Source organism: Juglans microcarpa x Juglans regia, chromosome 8D (genome assembly GCF_004785595.1).
Source record: "Juglans microcarpa x Juglans regia isolate MS1-56 chromosome 8D, Jm3101_v1.0, whole genome shotgun sequence".
NCBI lineage: Eukaryota > Viridiplantae > Streptophyta > Magnoliopsida > Fagales > Juglandaceae > Juglans > Juglans microcarpa x Juglans regia.
In genome coordinates, this window is record NC_054608.1 from 9,819,536 (window position 1) to 9,833,962 (window position 14,427).

General features: G+C 36.4%; 1 protein-coding gene and 1 non-coding gene across 4 annotated transcripts; both read right to left on the bottom strand.

Moving 5' to 3' along the window:
* Nucleotides 1-171: 171 nt before the first annotated feature.
* Nucleotides 172-13,441, bottom strand: LOC121243525 (CST complex subunit CTC1). Of its 3 annotated transcripts, XR_005936168.1 has the most exons (18): nucleotides 12,239-13,441; nucleotides 11,924-12,042; nucleotides 11,485-11,559; nucleotides 11,281-11,359; nucleotides 11,092-11,154; nucleotides 10,923-11,000; nucleotides 10,610-10,807; nucleotides 8,971-9,075; nucleotides 8,554-8,832; nucleotides 7,855-8,346; nucleotides 7,160-7,735; nucleotides 6,979-7,070; nucleotides 6,052-6,259; nucleotides 5,798-5,909; nucleotides 4,416-4,750; nucleotides 3,412-3,581; nucleotides 700-866; nucleotides 172-623 (listed from the first exon to the last, which is right to left on the bottom strand). XR_005936168.1 is itself a non-coding variant. In XM_041141652.1 (17 exons), the coding sequence occupies exons 1-17, from the start codon at nucleotides 13,367-13,369 to the stop codon at nucleotides 863-865; spliced, it is 4,116 nt and encodes a 1,371-aa protein (XP_040997586.1). In that variant the 5' UTR covers nucleotides 13,370-13,441; the 3' UTR covers nucleotides 172-862. The 3 variants fall into 3 exon arrangements, 2 of the variants coding, with proteins under 2 accessions (XP_040997586.1, XP_040997587.1); XM_041141652.1 differs by having other exon boundaries at nucleotides 172-866; XM_041141653.1 differs by lacking the exons at nucleotides 172-623; nucleotides 700-866; nucleotides 4,416-4,750 and having other exon boundaries at nucleotides 3,418-3,581.
* Nucleotides 6,592-6,710, bottom strand: LOC121243773. The gene has a single exon (XR_005936262.1). It is a non-coding gene; the product is annotated as a 5S ribosomal RNA (ribosomal RNA).
* Nucleotides 13,442-14,427: the final 986 nt, after the last annotated feature.

The following is a 14,427-nucleotide window of genomic DNA, read 5'->3' on the forward strand; positions in this document are numbered from 1 at the left end:
TTTATCTCATCTCATTATTACAACTTTCTCAAATTCTCACAAAAAATATAATAATCAATTCAATTTTTTCAAATCTTAAAATAATAATAATAATATTAAAAAATAATATTAGAAAAATATTTTATTCAACTCATTTAAAATCTCATCTTATCTCATTATCTAAAGCACCTCTAAATAAAAAAGACCTCCGATTCTCAAACACCAATTCTTATTAAAATATTCTAAATATGAAAAAAAAACTAAAACTATAGATGTTAACTTGGTAGAAGCAATAAATACTCCGTTAAAGTTCCAAACATTTGACTTGAAAACAATGGTGAAAGTAAAGAGATTTACGTGATTAACAAATATAGAAATTCGATAGGACATCTTTTGATCCAGTATTGGCTTCAAATATTCACATAATTACTGAAAGAAAATGGCCTTGCAATCCGGGAGATGCATTCCATATAGAACAGGAAAGGGAAGAGAGTGCAATAGAACATCAAGATTAATGGAGATAGCCAATCTTGCCATATCATGAGCCACCGTATTAGCAAAGGAATGGATGTTGTTAACTTGCTCTGTATTCCAACACAATCGAATCCCACCAGGGGGATCAAGGTGGTGGTAGTCTGGCTATCCTGTGCCAATTTCGAAATCTCAGTGACAACTGTCGGATCTGAGTGGATGGCCATATCAATCTAGACTTTGAGGAACCTGTATAGAGGGGATGAACGCCAATGGGAGATTATTGGATGATTTCAGGCCATTCAACAAAGTGTTGCAGAGACTGGATGTGCTCGATGCCAAGGATAGAGCATCGAGGAGGACGTGTTCATGAACCACTTGATTCCATTCGCTCCATATATTGTCCATGGCATTAGCTGCAAAGAGAATAGAATATTATGAGTCGTTTCCAAGATTGACTGAAATCCATTCAACTATTTATATTCAAATGCTAGAAAATGTCGATGTTCAGCGTCCAAGGATGGCAGGATAAGTTATTGGTCCACTTTCTTAGTGGTCTTATAAAGTCCAGGTTTCTCACCCCCGAGCCCCCATTCATTTCTTCTGTGTCTCTCCTAACATTCTCCCCCTTCTGCCTGTACCAAATTCACTCTACCCCTACAAACCTGCCCTATCCCTCTAATCTCCAACCAAATCCTTACCAAACCTTCCTCTTACCCTGATTCCCCTAGCAAGGGTCTCATCTCTTTCTATACCTTCCTCAGGTACAGCACTTGTACATACCTAAACTCATCTCATCAAACCCCCGTGATCCACCCCCCCCCCCCCCCCCCCCCTCTCTCCTTTCCTATTCAAAAAAAAAAAAAGATGTAGAATGGGGGCTCGCTCACAGAGAACTATTACATTCTCCTATATAGAGAGATCAAACTTAAATTGCTGCGTATTACAAAACATCCCCCCATATACTTCCCATAGTAGAAATATATTCTCCATTACATTCCCCTCCAATCTGGACCATATGTACAAGCCCAACTTGCAAGAAACAAGCAAACTAAAACAGTAAAAACATACAAAATAAAAAAAATCTACTACCTCCCCCACAAGCTGGAGTGAAGCAAACAATGACATAAAAAAACCAAACATGAACAAGAAAATGCGCTGAACAAAACATAGAATGCAGTAAGCTGCAATGCCAGTCAACAACTCACTGAAAACATGCAAGAGGGAGAAGTTCTTGCTCTTTCTGATGGTTTCAATGAGGGTGCAAGCACCATTGATTAGACCCTATTGGAGTATGGGCCCAAATGTAGCTTGGATCTTCCCTTTGGGAAGTTACAAATGGTATTAGGCCTGGTTTGGCTTCACAAACATTTCAAACTATTTCATCTGAACATTCAAACACTATTCAAACACACATTTTTAAATTTCAAATTTTCAACTTTTTCATCTAATCATTTTATCTAATCATTACAACTTTCCCAAATTTAAAAAAAAAAACACAAAAACAATTCAATATTTTCAAATCCCAAAACAAAAATAATATTAAAAAATTATATTCTAATCCTCTTTTAGCTTTATAGTTTTTTATTTAACTTTTTCTCTCTTCTTTCCCAGAGTCCCATAAAAATCTTAACTTAAACTATGTCACTACTATTCACAAATTATCTCACTACTATTCACAGATTTCTCATCTCATCTCATCTCATCTCATATGTGTAACCAAACAAGGGCTTAGAGTCTATCCCAATCAGAAGTGTGGAACTTAAGCCGCGCAACCTGTGATGAATGAACCAACGAGAAAGTCGAGAATTTTAACGAGTCCCCAAGGGGGGAGGGGGGAGGGGGGATTGTGATATCTCATAGTGAGTGATGAGTGTAATTAGTATATGGGTTACCACATTGCTTGGGAGGGAGAAGCTATTGCTCTTTATAATAATTCCAATGGGGCTCTAATTGACTAGTCCTTTTAGAGTATAGGCCCAAATATGGTTTAAGCATTCCCTTAGGGCGTAACCCTTATCTTAACTAGATATATATTCTCCATACTTATAAAAAAAAAAAAAAAAATGTTCTCCATAACAATACTTTCCATAAAAAAAAAAAACCATCCCAAAGAAAGAATAGTTTGATCATAATATTTAGCCAAAAGGAAAGAAAGGTCCACATCAAGGTCACTAAACATGAAATAACGGATATGTCGTGACTGCTTCAACATGTTTACATTGGTTCCTACTTACAATTTTCCCTAATATGAGTATGTGCTACGAAGAAGATTGATAAAGTCCCACAACTGGCTAATTTTTTTGAGAACAGGATTCACATCAGAAAGAAATCGTCAGCAGAAAGAAAGAACAAGTAGGATAATTTTTTGACAAGTTGAATCATTTTCATAAAAAATAACAGAAGGAACTCCAAGCTGAATAGAAAGCAACCACCAATAAGGGAAAAATGTACCTCTTCTATTTTTTAAGATGAACTAAAGAAGACTATGAGCAGCCAAGAAAAAAAAACAGTAGAGCCATCTGCCTGGAAGAATTTAATAAACAGGAACAATGGCTTCACAAAGGGAGATAGATCTAGAATTCAATTCACAAAGGGAGTTCAAAGCAAAAATAGAATAGATGTGAAATGCTGGTACAGGAACAATGGCTGTGATGCTAGCCTTAGCAGATAAAATATCGATTATAGCCTTAACGTTTAAACTCAATGAAATAAATTAACCACTACGAGCTCAAAATGAGTAAGCTAGACTCAATGTTATAAAGCAGGCACGTAAATAAATATACAAATTGTCCATTCCTTTCTTATTAAATTGGGCCAGTAGACAACAGTTACATGAGATAACTAGGACCACCACAACAATGCTCTGGATTGGGGAGGACATCATGCGGGAAAACAATAACATATAGAAGATGTGATTTCTCATTCCACACCCAGTATTTAGTAACAGAAAAAGTTTACCTATTAAGCAGTTCTTGGATCATATTCCTACCATCAGCAAGTGGGTTTGTGTAGCAAACTTCCATAGCACAAATGTTTTGCATGGCATCGACAGTCATCTCCATTTCTGTAAGGTGTTCTTTCCCCAATTGCCAAACAGCTTTCACATCAATCACTCTAGCAATGACAGTCTGCCAAGATGAAAGAAGTACCTCATTGAGCCATACATTCTCAACACGTGAGAAGCAATATGATTAGGAGATAACAGACAATTCAAGACAGTTAATTCAACAAGACTTGTCAAAATTTGTGCAAAGAAGAGGAATGATCAACTCAGAATGCCTCCCTTTTGTACACAAACTTAGTTGCACCCCTTCGCACTTTTTAATAAGATGGACTGACAAATAAAGAGCAAACAGAATGCATGCAAACAGCCAGGACAATAACAATAAGACTAATAACAACTTCTCAAGCAAAAGAAAATCATCTAGACTAATCATCACTTAGCCAAATTAAAAAATGCACAAAAATTTTGCATAAAGGGCACTCAGGCAGAGCATGTGAAATTTTGAAATTGATATGCTTAGTTTGTCAAAACATTTATGAAAGTAACATCCCCACAACACTAAGGCCCGGTTTGTATTCGCAACCCATCTAAACTCATCTCACTACTATTCATTACTATTTATCAACTTTAACTCACAAATCTCACTACTATTCACAACTCATCTCACTACTATTCACAACCCATCTCAACTCATCTTCGAATCCAAACGACACCTAAGAAAGCCTTGGTTTCATTTTTTTTTTATACAGTATATTCATCCCACTTTACGTCAGCTAATGTAAACATTCTGCAATAGGTGGGTGACAAGGTTTAAACCTAAATTCCCAGAAATCATAACCAGATCATTCCACCTCCATTAGTGTTCAATTATCCAGTCACAAGTCATACAACCATTCTATCTGTAAGGAAGTAACAGAACTTTATTCTGTAAGCAGTTAAAAATTGGATGTAAACTGACCCAGGATGAGCTAAAGGAAGCATTTAAAATCATGAACTTAAGAAGGCTCTCATCCAAAGCACTAAGGGCATTATCTGAACTGGTAGAAACAGCAAGGTCTTGATAAGAAGAATCAAACATTGACCCAAAGTTCTTCACTGTAATTCTATCATGGTTTTCGAAAATCCTCTCAAGATGATGAATGGCAGAGCTGCAGGCATTGTCATCTATCCCAGCCCACTTTTGAGTCCAGTGGCTGCTTTCAAAAGCTCGCTGTGGGAGTTTTTCATGCAGCCGAAGCATGGTAGATGCTGTTTTGGCATTAGCCCAGCAACAACAAGATGACGACCCATCATCTACAGGGGGAAATAATATATAAATACCAAAAGGAGATCAAGATCATATAAAAGAAAGTACGATGATAACAGCAGATAAGTCACTTGCAAAGCTGACAACTCATGGAAAGTGAAGATTGCAACTTGCTAGGAATTTTATTTATGCAGTAATCACAGGAAGAAAAGGCTTGCTTCTGAATATTACCCAGTGGGCATTGAAAAATCAACAATATAAAAAATGTAACAATTAGCATAAACATCTTGTATGCCTCACTATATATTATTCATTTTGATAGGAAGCATATGATGCAGAGAATTTGGTCTTGCCTCTCCATGTTAATACCAGTGAGATTGAACCCAGGAATGACAACATTTAATAGGAGACAGTTTCAGATTATGAATAGAGTACACAGATGTATTGCAGATTGAGTTTTTTCACATATCCGTTTTTCTTAACGGAGACAAGGTAACCCTAAAATTATTTGAGATGTTCCACAACGAGATCCAAATTCCTTCACCTTTTGAAAAAAAAGGAAAACTTCAATTCAATATACTGTGATGAATTCAAATGACTGCATCTTACTCTCCCCAATTGCATTTTCATACACTAGGCATTAGAGGTTCAATCTTTAGCTTTGTATCGTAACTATACAACTACAAAGCTCTCTGTCATTTCAGGTAGGTATATGCATTCAAAAAATGCAAATGATGCATAACAGCAAAAACACTAGTAACCACATTATGCAGTAAATTAATTAGTGCCTATGAGTTGTACGGCGTCATATTAACATATGCCCAAAATTCCTATGATCTGAAGACCCTAACCAAATGTAACAAGGAATGCAAAGAACAATAAATGGAAAAAAGACAGATGAAGAGAGGCCTAAATGGTAAGGCACAAGACCATGTCACCAAAACTAGCTGGTGCACAGAACCCAAAAGGCTTGCCCTGGATATGGGAAGTGGACAGTAGTGTCATGCAGCCACTGTTTTCATAACATAGACTAGACCTTAACTCTCCACAATCTCAACATCTTAAAATTAGACAAAAATAGACAAATAACGTACCTAAAATGAAACAAGCAAGGGGAATATCAACAACAGGTGGCCTGGACGCAGCTTTTGATGGTAAACCATCATATTTTACCTTCTCCAGAATCAGTATATGGATTGCAACAACCTGCAATGACCATAAGGTAAATCACAATTCACAGCCCTAACAGAAAACAAGTGCACTTCATCCATCAGGAACAAGAACCTTTTGAAACGGAGGAAAAATTAACCTGCATATAAATCATGTCAATACTAAGATATCAACTTACCCTGCAGTGAAACCGCATTGGCTTGCAATCCGAGCACTGACTCAATTCTGAAAACTGACCAGAAGAAACAGTATCTGGAGAAGCATTACTGTAAACATCTGGTACAGGCTGAAAACTAAGATAGCTGTCACTGTATGGTCCACTGACAGCACTGATGGAGTTGATTACAATATATGTTACGGGAGTCAACATAAAGCTATTCTTGCTCCTGAAGCCAAGGAACAAAGTTAAATTAAGTATGTGAGTACAGATGACTTGAATAGATAGAGCTTGGGCCACAACTTAAAATTTGCAATTTTGGAAAAAATTATTTATTTGATTGATAATTTTGATAAAAAATTATGATTATAGAAGACAGTTATCTCTCTCACCACTGACAATAATAAATAAAGAAAGATCTTAGAGCCACTACTTTAAGTCTACAACGGGAATAGATAAAGAAATCCATCTCGAACCTCATTTAATTTAACAATTACACTTCCCTCTTCTCACTCTGCCGACTCAGTTCATTTTTGTATTCTTTTTGATAGGTAAAAATGAGGGGTGCAACACGAGGACTTCCCAGGAGGTCATCCATCCTAGTACTACTCTCACCCAAGCACGCTTAATTGCGGAGTTCTGATGGGATCCAGTGCGTTTGTGCTGGTATGATTGCACCCTCATTTTTGTATTCTGAGGCAATGAATATCCCTACATATTTGCTTCTTCAAATTAACCCATTAACCATAATTCCATTTGCAATATACAATTTCCCCAATCATAGACCATTGCACGTTCTGCAAAGCAGAGGCTAGGAGGCAAACAGAAACCAGATTCATAGAAATAAAAGCAAAATATCACAAACATTTGAAAAAGGAACCACAGGCACTCAAAAAGAATGGACAATTCAATCTATAATATCAAATCACCACAGAACTAAGTGCATACCCCAGTTCAAGAACCCGATGAAACGTTGCATATGTTCCAGGTCCGAATCCAATAGGACAAGCATGCTTATTCAGGGAACCAAAAATCCTCACCTAATGAATTAATAAATGTAATGATATAACATGAAAAATATGTAAAAACTAAATCCAAAAAAAGAAACTAGAGTGAAAGAGGAATTTACAACGTGATTGTCCACCAAAACATGAATACAAAAACTGCGTATAGTTCTCTGAAAGGATCTTGACTGTGGAACATCATTGTTTTCATGGCTCAGAAGTACATCAATGTCATCAGTGCTATAAATAGAAATCACTTGCCCCCGGAGAGAAGAAAACTTTCTCTCAGGAAACAGGCAATTAGGGGACCCAATTGACAGAGAAGCATTAGCAAGCTCTTTGGTTGTTAAAGTTGCCTTGGCTAGGCCTTCTTCCAATCCCTTAATATTTTCCTCAAAGAGACCTATTAGATGGGCTGGGAGACACAGATGAACATCTGAACAGGTTCTCAGAGAATTTTGAGTGGACACTTGGAGTTCAATTCGATCTTCAAACAGAACCTCATTATTTCTGACAAAACTATCTAATGCAGGGTAGTATGATGAATTATTCTCTGGGATGACCTCATCAGAAGCATATGAAAGACTCCACAAATGTGTTTCAGAAGTGACATGAACTTTGACACCACAGACGTCCTTGAAATTACAGAAAAAATCATCTCTATGATGCCTTGTTATGTAATGACCACCAATCTGCAACAACTGGAATTCAGATGAAAAAAACAAAAGTTCGATCACATTAGAAGAAGCACAATATAGCACAATCTTCTCATCCCCACAATAGGAAATTACCATGAAAAGGAAAAGAAATCCAAACATACCTGATACTTGACGAAACTTTCGGACTTGAACTCCAACAGTACCTTCTGCATACTTGATCTGCAACTACCGCCAGTATTCAGATTGAGTCTTGTGCAGTGCATGATACCTGAGCTAACTGCTCTGTTACCATTAACACCTCTAACAGTGACCAAACAAGAAATTTCATAAGAATTCGAGTTGCAGCATCTTGGCTCTTCACTGGACTGAGTAGAAGAATAAGAACAAGCACTCAGTTCACTGCTAGATTTGCAGAACTCTAACATTACACCTGAACTCGATGCCCTGATCGATGCATGATCACTTTTATGTCTCTTGAGAGAGAGACGCTCATAATTTTCATTAGCACTATGTTCTGGGCACTCCTTCAGCTGTTCCCCTGAAACCTTTTCTAGCTTCACTAGTCCATCTTCAACAAAATATAAATCCCAAGGCAAAACTAAGGCCTCAACATATAGGCTTGACCTATCTGGAATAGCTGGATCATCATGTACCTGTGACATTACATGAAACTAATATTTTCATGATGACCTAAGTAATGAAAGAAAACTTTTCTTTTCAAACAATTAAGGTTGATTCACCTAGAACTTATTTGTTTTCTTTCTTTCCTCATTTCCAATTTGACAACGCAAATGAAAATTACTTGGAGCATCTTCTAAGAACAAGACAACAATAATATAGAAAACACAGTTGAAATATACCTTGTACAGCACAGGAAATTTGTGTGTTACATAAAGCAGATGAAATGTTCCACCCTCAAGTTTCTTGAGATCATCCTTCCAGTCAATACTAGGATAAAAGGGAAGATTTTTGCAAGTCACTTCTGCCCAATGAAAATAAATATATACTGTTAAATTTATCTCTCTTGCTGGTGAAATATGCTGAAAGATACTTCTGCACGAGAATGGCTTATTGTCAAGCAATCCCAAATGATCTACCAGATTAGGCGCACCCTCAATAACAAGCCTATAGTGAATTACCTGAAAAGCAAGAAAACGGAAGTCAATATGGAGACCAGAAAAATATAACTGGTGAATACAGAGCACCTCTTATCCCAGTCAAGGGAGCTGCTGTTAAAAGAATGGAGAATAGGTTCCAGCATCATCACCGTATATGACCTCATATATACTGTTGGCATTCCATGTTGATGGAAGATCAGGTATAAGAACATCAATGCTACCAGTTACGTCAACCAACTGTAATCTTCCAGAAGAGGGAGAAATCTGAGCAGAATGTATTGTCGTGATGATTAGATCAACAACAGTTCAAAACAAGATTGGCAACAGGTCATAACTTAATTCATGTTAAATTGTAACACAGAAACAACATTTAGGCAACATAACAAACCGCTGCTAGCAGAACCCATCTGTTTAGAAATGAACTCTTAATTGGATAGACTCATTGAGATAATCACAAAGATTCAAATTATAGAAGAAAAATCAGATTGACTATAGAAACTGTTAATTTGTTTTCAACCTCCGCCAACTTATCTCCCTATGAATAAACAGCTGTATCTTCAGCCAACGGAGAGCATTCTGAGAGAGAGAAAGGATTAAGGCCTGGTTTGGTTTCACCAACATTTCAAACCATCTCATCTCATCTCAACATCCAAACACCATTCAAACACAATCATTTTTTAATTTCAAATTTTCAAATTTTCAACCTTTTCATCTAATAATTACCAAATCATTACAACTTTCCCAAACTTCCAAGTAAAACACAAAAAACAATTCAACTTTTTCAAATTTCAAAACAAAAATAATATTAAAAAATTATATTCTAACCATTTTTTTAACTTTATAATTTTTTTATTCAATTTTTTCTCTTTCATTTCCCAAAACCCCATAAAAATCTTAACTCAAACCGTTTCACTACTATTTACAAATTTCTCATCTCATCTCATCTGTGCAATCAAACTTGGCCTAAAACTCTGCTTGCATTTCTTCAGAATCCACTGCTGCTACAGAGAGCATGTGAGGAAAACTGGTTAAGGACACAATTTCCTGTTCTATTCTACAACGATTCATTGTGTTCATAAGCTTTGATCTTCTCTGAATGCCTAGGATTAAATATCTACATGAACACTTCAAAATCATAGATAAAGCAGAAAGTTTGTTTATATTTTATTACTTATGCACTTGTCATTTTTTCCAGTCCTTTTCTTTTTAAATCAGAGGTTGCTACTGAGTCTAATTGAGATATGGGTTTTACTTGATTAAGAGTAGAATTCTGTCATCTCTTTAAAAAGAAATTTGGTTATACTAGTGTTAGTCATATTAAACCTATAGCACCTGTGCAAATGCCCAAAACAATTTGACCACCCAAAAGTACTATCTATTTCTTTGCTAATTAACGACCTGACCTTCAGGGGAGGTTTGGATAGCGAGTTGAGATGAGATAAGTTGCGAAAAAAGTTGAAATAAAATATTGTTAAAATATTATTTTTTAATATTATTATTGTTTTGGGATTTAAAAAAGTAGAATTATTTATTATATTTTATGTGAGAATTTAGGAAAGTTGTAATGATCAGATAAAATGAGTTGAGATGAGTCGGGAGGACTTTTGTATCCAAACCGGGCCAGTTACAAATGGTCTATTCCCTTTATATTAAAATATCATACACTTTGCAACAAGGGATGCATCCTACTGCTTGTGTGCAGCAACCAAATCTAAAATTGAAGAAATTGATATAAACAAGTCAATAACGCAGTTTTTATAATAGATACTAAGATAATGTATCATCTTAGATTACTAACCTTTAGACTTCCAAGCAAAATAATGCCAATATCGTCACTTGTAAGTATTTTCCTGACTGACCGATCATATAATCTCCGTTCACATGATTGAAGGCTGAACAGGTTGTTTTCACACAGTTTCTTACAATCATTTTTTAATTGTAGAATTCTCATCCATGTGGCCTCACAATGATGGAAAAAACAAGATATGGGTATAACCTGAAAGAGTGGCAAGATCATCGTATTGGGTATACACACTAGAAAAAAAATACCATCCAAAAAGTAAAGCAGCTAATCCAAAGTATTCTAACTGAATTGATTAGCCTGGCTTTACCAGTTTCAGACCATCAGAATACAGTTCACTACCACAGCCGCAATGGTTGTGTTTAAATATTTCCATGAATACTCCATGCTGCCAAAAAGAATTCAATGCAGAATATAAGAAAAAAATTAAAAATATAATGAGTTGTATTCAATTATCTAACTGATAATTACCAATTTACCCGAGATAGAAACACTGAGGTAGGCAGATGTAAACTAGCGTACACTTGAGCCAGTCCTTCTTTCTGGTAACACCTTGCAAGTGCCAAAACCATCTTATTGGAAAACCGCATGACAATGGTAATCGAAATGAGATGGCTTCAAAATTAAACAAAAACAAGAAAATGTGTGACCCAAAGCTAGTAGATTACATGTTTTGTTCCCAAAATCTTCTTCTCAGATATTGTACCTGCAAACTTTTTCCTAAGGCATGAAACGAGAAGTAATACCCTGAAACCCAACCATTCAGTTAGAGTAAATTATATAGAAACATGACATATATCAAAAACATTCTATCAAAATAATATAAGTTAGAAAAATAAACTAGGTATAGAAGCTTTAAGACAAATGCCTACCATAGTCTAGCAGAAAAGGCTAGAGACGCAACAAACTTGCCCAGCATACTCTCTGATTGTGAAACAATATGACACCTGCGGCACAAAGTTGGGGTTATTTTTAACACACACTTGGCACGAATGGACATCCCAAGGGAACTCGATGGTTTGAAGGGACAGTTCCATCATCCACAATGAGGCAAACAAAGATAACTGGCCTCATCACATATCTGATGGTTTGGGACCATTTAAGGCATATGTTCTGATATGGTTTAACAACCAAATTAATAATAGTGAGAACAAAACACAAAAACAATGTGTGTGTGGGTGTATTTTATAAGTGACGTCTGTTTTATTAGTAAAAAATGGTGTTAACCCAGTATAAAGGAGATATACAACAGATAACACACACCCCAGGAACTCATCAAGATAAAAAAATTAATTTTTCAGTAACCCGTACCCAGCTTCCAATGGGGAGAAGGACTCCACGATTATATTAGTCTTGAAGCAAGCCCCAAGAATAAGCATTTTCTTCCAAGAAAATCTTGGATTCACAAAATGGACATTTCTCACGGATATCTACAAACGAGCCAACAATTGAAAGGAAATGAAAAAAGTCACAAACACAGACGCTAGCAAGAAATATCACCCTTTTTTGCTTATGTGTATAATTGGATGCATTTTTTTTTATAAGTATGTGTTACAATGTATCCAATGATACATTGTAACAAAAATAAATTTGAGGTAAAAAAACAGTTATTTCATTCTTACTTACAAAAGCACCAACCCTAAGGCTATGGGGCTGAGAAATTATATGATCAGTAAGTAACAGCCACACTTCATTATCCAGCTCGACGACCATTCCTTCCATGTACACGCCTCTGATTATGCCCTTATACGAACCACATTCACCCTTCCCCTTAATTACACTTCTCTCACACGGTACCCGATTGTCGGATAGCCTTGGTAAGTGCAAAGTAGATTTCTCCGTTGTTACATACATCAAACGAGACTCTTCCTTGTCAAAATATATCAACTTCTTCTTCAAGCCCAATAGCGTAATAGCATTCCCAATAAGTTTCATAATCACGGGATGCCACGATGAAGCGGAACCACAAAAATATACAAACCAGACTTTGTTGTAAGAATGGCTCCTACTCCGACCCTGTTCTTGAATTGAATCATTCAAAGCCATTGCCGCAGTTTTGCAAGTACATAATATACACTCGCAAGCCATAACTTGGAGCAAAAATCCTCTTAAATTTACCGACGTGCTTGAACTTAGACCCATATAGCATGGAACTAAGGTGACAGGGCTTACTGACTCTAATAAGCCGTGAATGCGGTACCGAGCTTTGGAACTGTCCTCAGAGGAAGACGAAGAGCCGGAAACCAATGGAAACAAATCAACATTCGAACACCGGCCGAGTCCGCCGCTCGATTGCGGAAATCCCCATTTGATAATCTCCAAGAACCCGGAGCCACGTTTCATGGGAACGAAATTCCAAGCAAGAACGTTGATTTCCTTCCCAAGAATCCGCAAATCGAGGTCAATAATGTCGCAGCAAATCGTAGCCGAAGTGTCAGAGAATCGGAAGCAGTTGTTGTACGGGCAACGAAGAGTAGGGTTTGGAGCGAAGGCAGAATCGTCGGTTGGGAGAGTTAAAGTTCCGACGATGATGGCGGGGTGGTTGAGAGGAGTGAGAAGTTTAGGGTTAGTGTTAGAGCCGGTGGGACCAGGAGGTGATGGGGGCCGGCACGAGGGCTTGAATCTTTGGTTTTTTAAAACGGAGAGTTTGGGAGAGAGAGGACGGGCACAATGGGGCGAGTGGAGAGAGTTCGTGGCGGTGAGAGGACGACCAAGCCGGAGCAGCTCTGCGATTGTGAGGACTTTGGGATCTTCCATTTTCTGTTGCCGATAACGTCTGTTTACTGCTCGCTGGCTTGATCTCGGGGGAGAGCAAGAAAACGGAAAATGACGCTCCAGAGCGGGAACATGATGAATAAATTTGTTTGAAGAGAGGATGGTGCTAGTTAGAAAATTTAATTTTTTGTTTTTTTATAAATTTCAGTGATTTTTTTTAAAGTATTTTTTTAAACATTTTTAATTATTAAAAAAATAAACAATATATAATTTCACTGATAATTAATTTTTTAATTATTAAATAAAAAAAATTAAAAATTAAAAATTAAAACACATGAATGGTAAATTTGAGGAGTGACATTTTCCTTAAAAGAGTTTCACTGCTTTGCTTACTTTTTATTTTTAGGATAGAGTTACGCTAATATCATATTTATAACAGTGGAGTGGGTAAGTATTTATAATTTTTTTTAAATAAATAAATAAAATATTCAAATAAAAAAATTAGTTTCTAATAAGAGATTTTATTTTTTTTAAAAAAAATTACGCAACCTTTTACATTCTACAATTATATCCAGTATTACATTAAAAAAAATTTACTTAATCAAAGTATTTTTATGTTTTATCTTTTTATTTAGTCTAATTTTTAATTATCTCTTTAAGCATTAAATACATAATATCGCATTAATACAATCTAATCCCATTTTGCCACGCCAGTATTCTAAAGATTTAGGTTTCGTTTGGATTATCAACTCATCTCAACTCATCTAGGGCTGAAAAACCGACCGGTCGGTTCGGTTTTGAGCCCAAACCGAGACCGACCGGTCGGTTTTGTTAGAGCCTCAAAACCGGCCGAAACCGACCGAATCAGGGTATGAAAACCGACCAGTTCGGTTACCGGCCGGTTCACGGCCGGTTTGTCGGGTTTGGGCCGGTTTGGGCCAGTGTGTTTGGGCCGGTTTTGGCACTGTTTGGGCCATTTTAAGACTCAATTCAACCTCTTTTTAAGCTCATTTTATTATTCAAAATCATCTACTACAAAGACTTTTTTTTTTCCAGAATTTTTAAAATTAATTAATTAAATCAATTTCTTTTTAATTTTA

Bases quoted from the DNA above. Each gene is read 5' to 3' on its own strand.
- LOC121243525 (XM_041141652.1), bottom strand. From the start codon at position 13,369: ATGGAAGATCCCAAAGTCCTCACAATCGCAGAGCTGCTCCGGCTTGGT. The intron at 11,560-11,923 runs GTACGGGTTACT...TTTGTGCCGCAG, and splicing joins TTCTCCCCATTGGAAGCTGG to GTGTCATATTGTTTCACAAT. The intron at 7,736-7,854 runs GTATGTTTGGAT...TCTGAATTCCAG, and splicing joins AAAGTTTCGTCAAGTATCAG to TTGTTGCAGATTGGTGGTCA.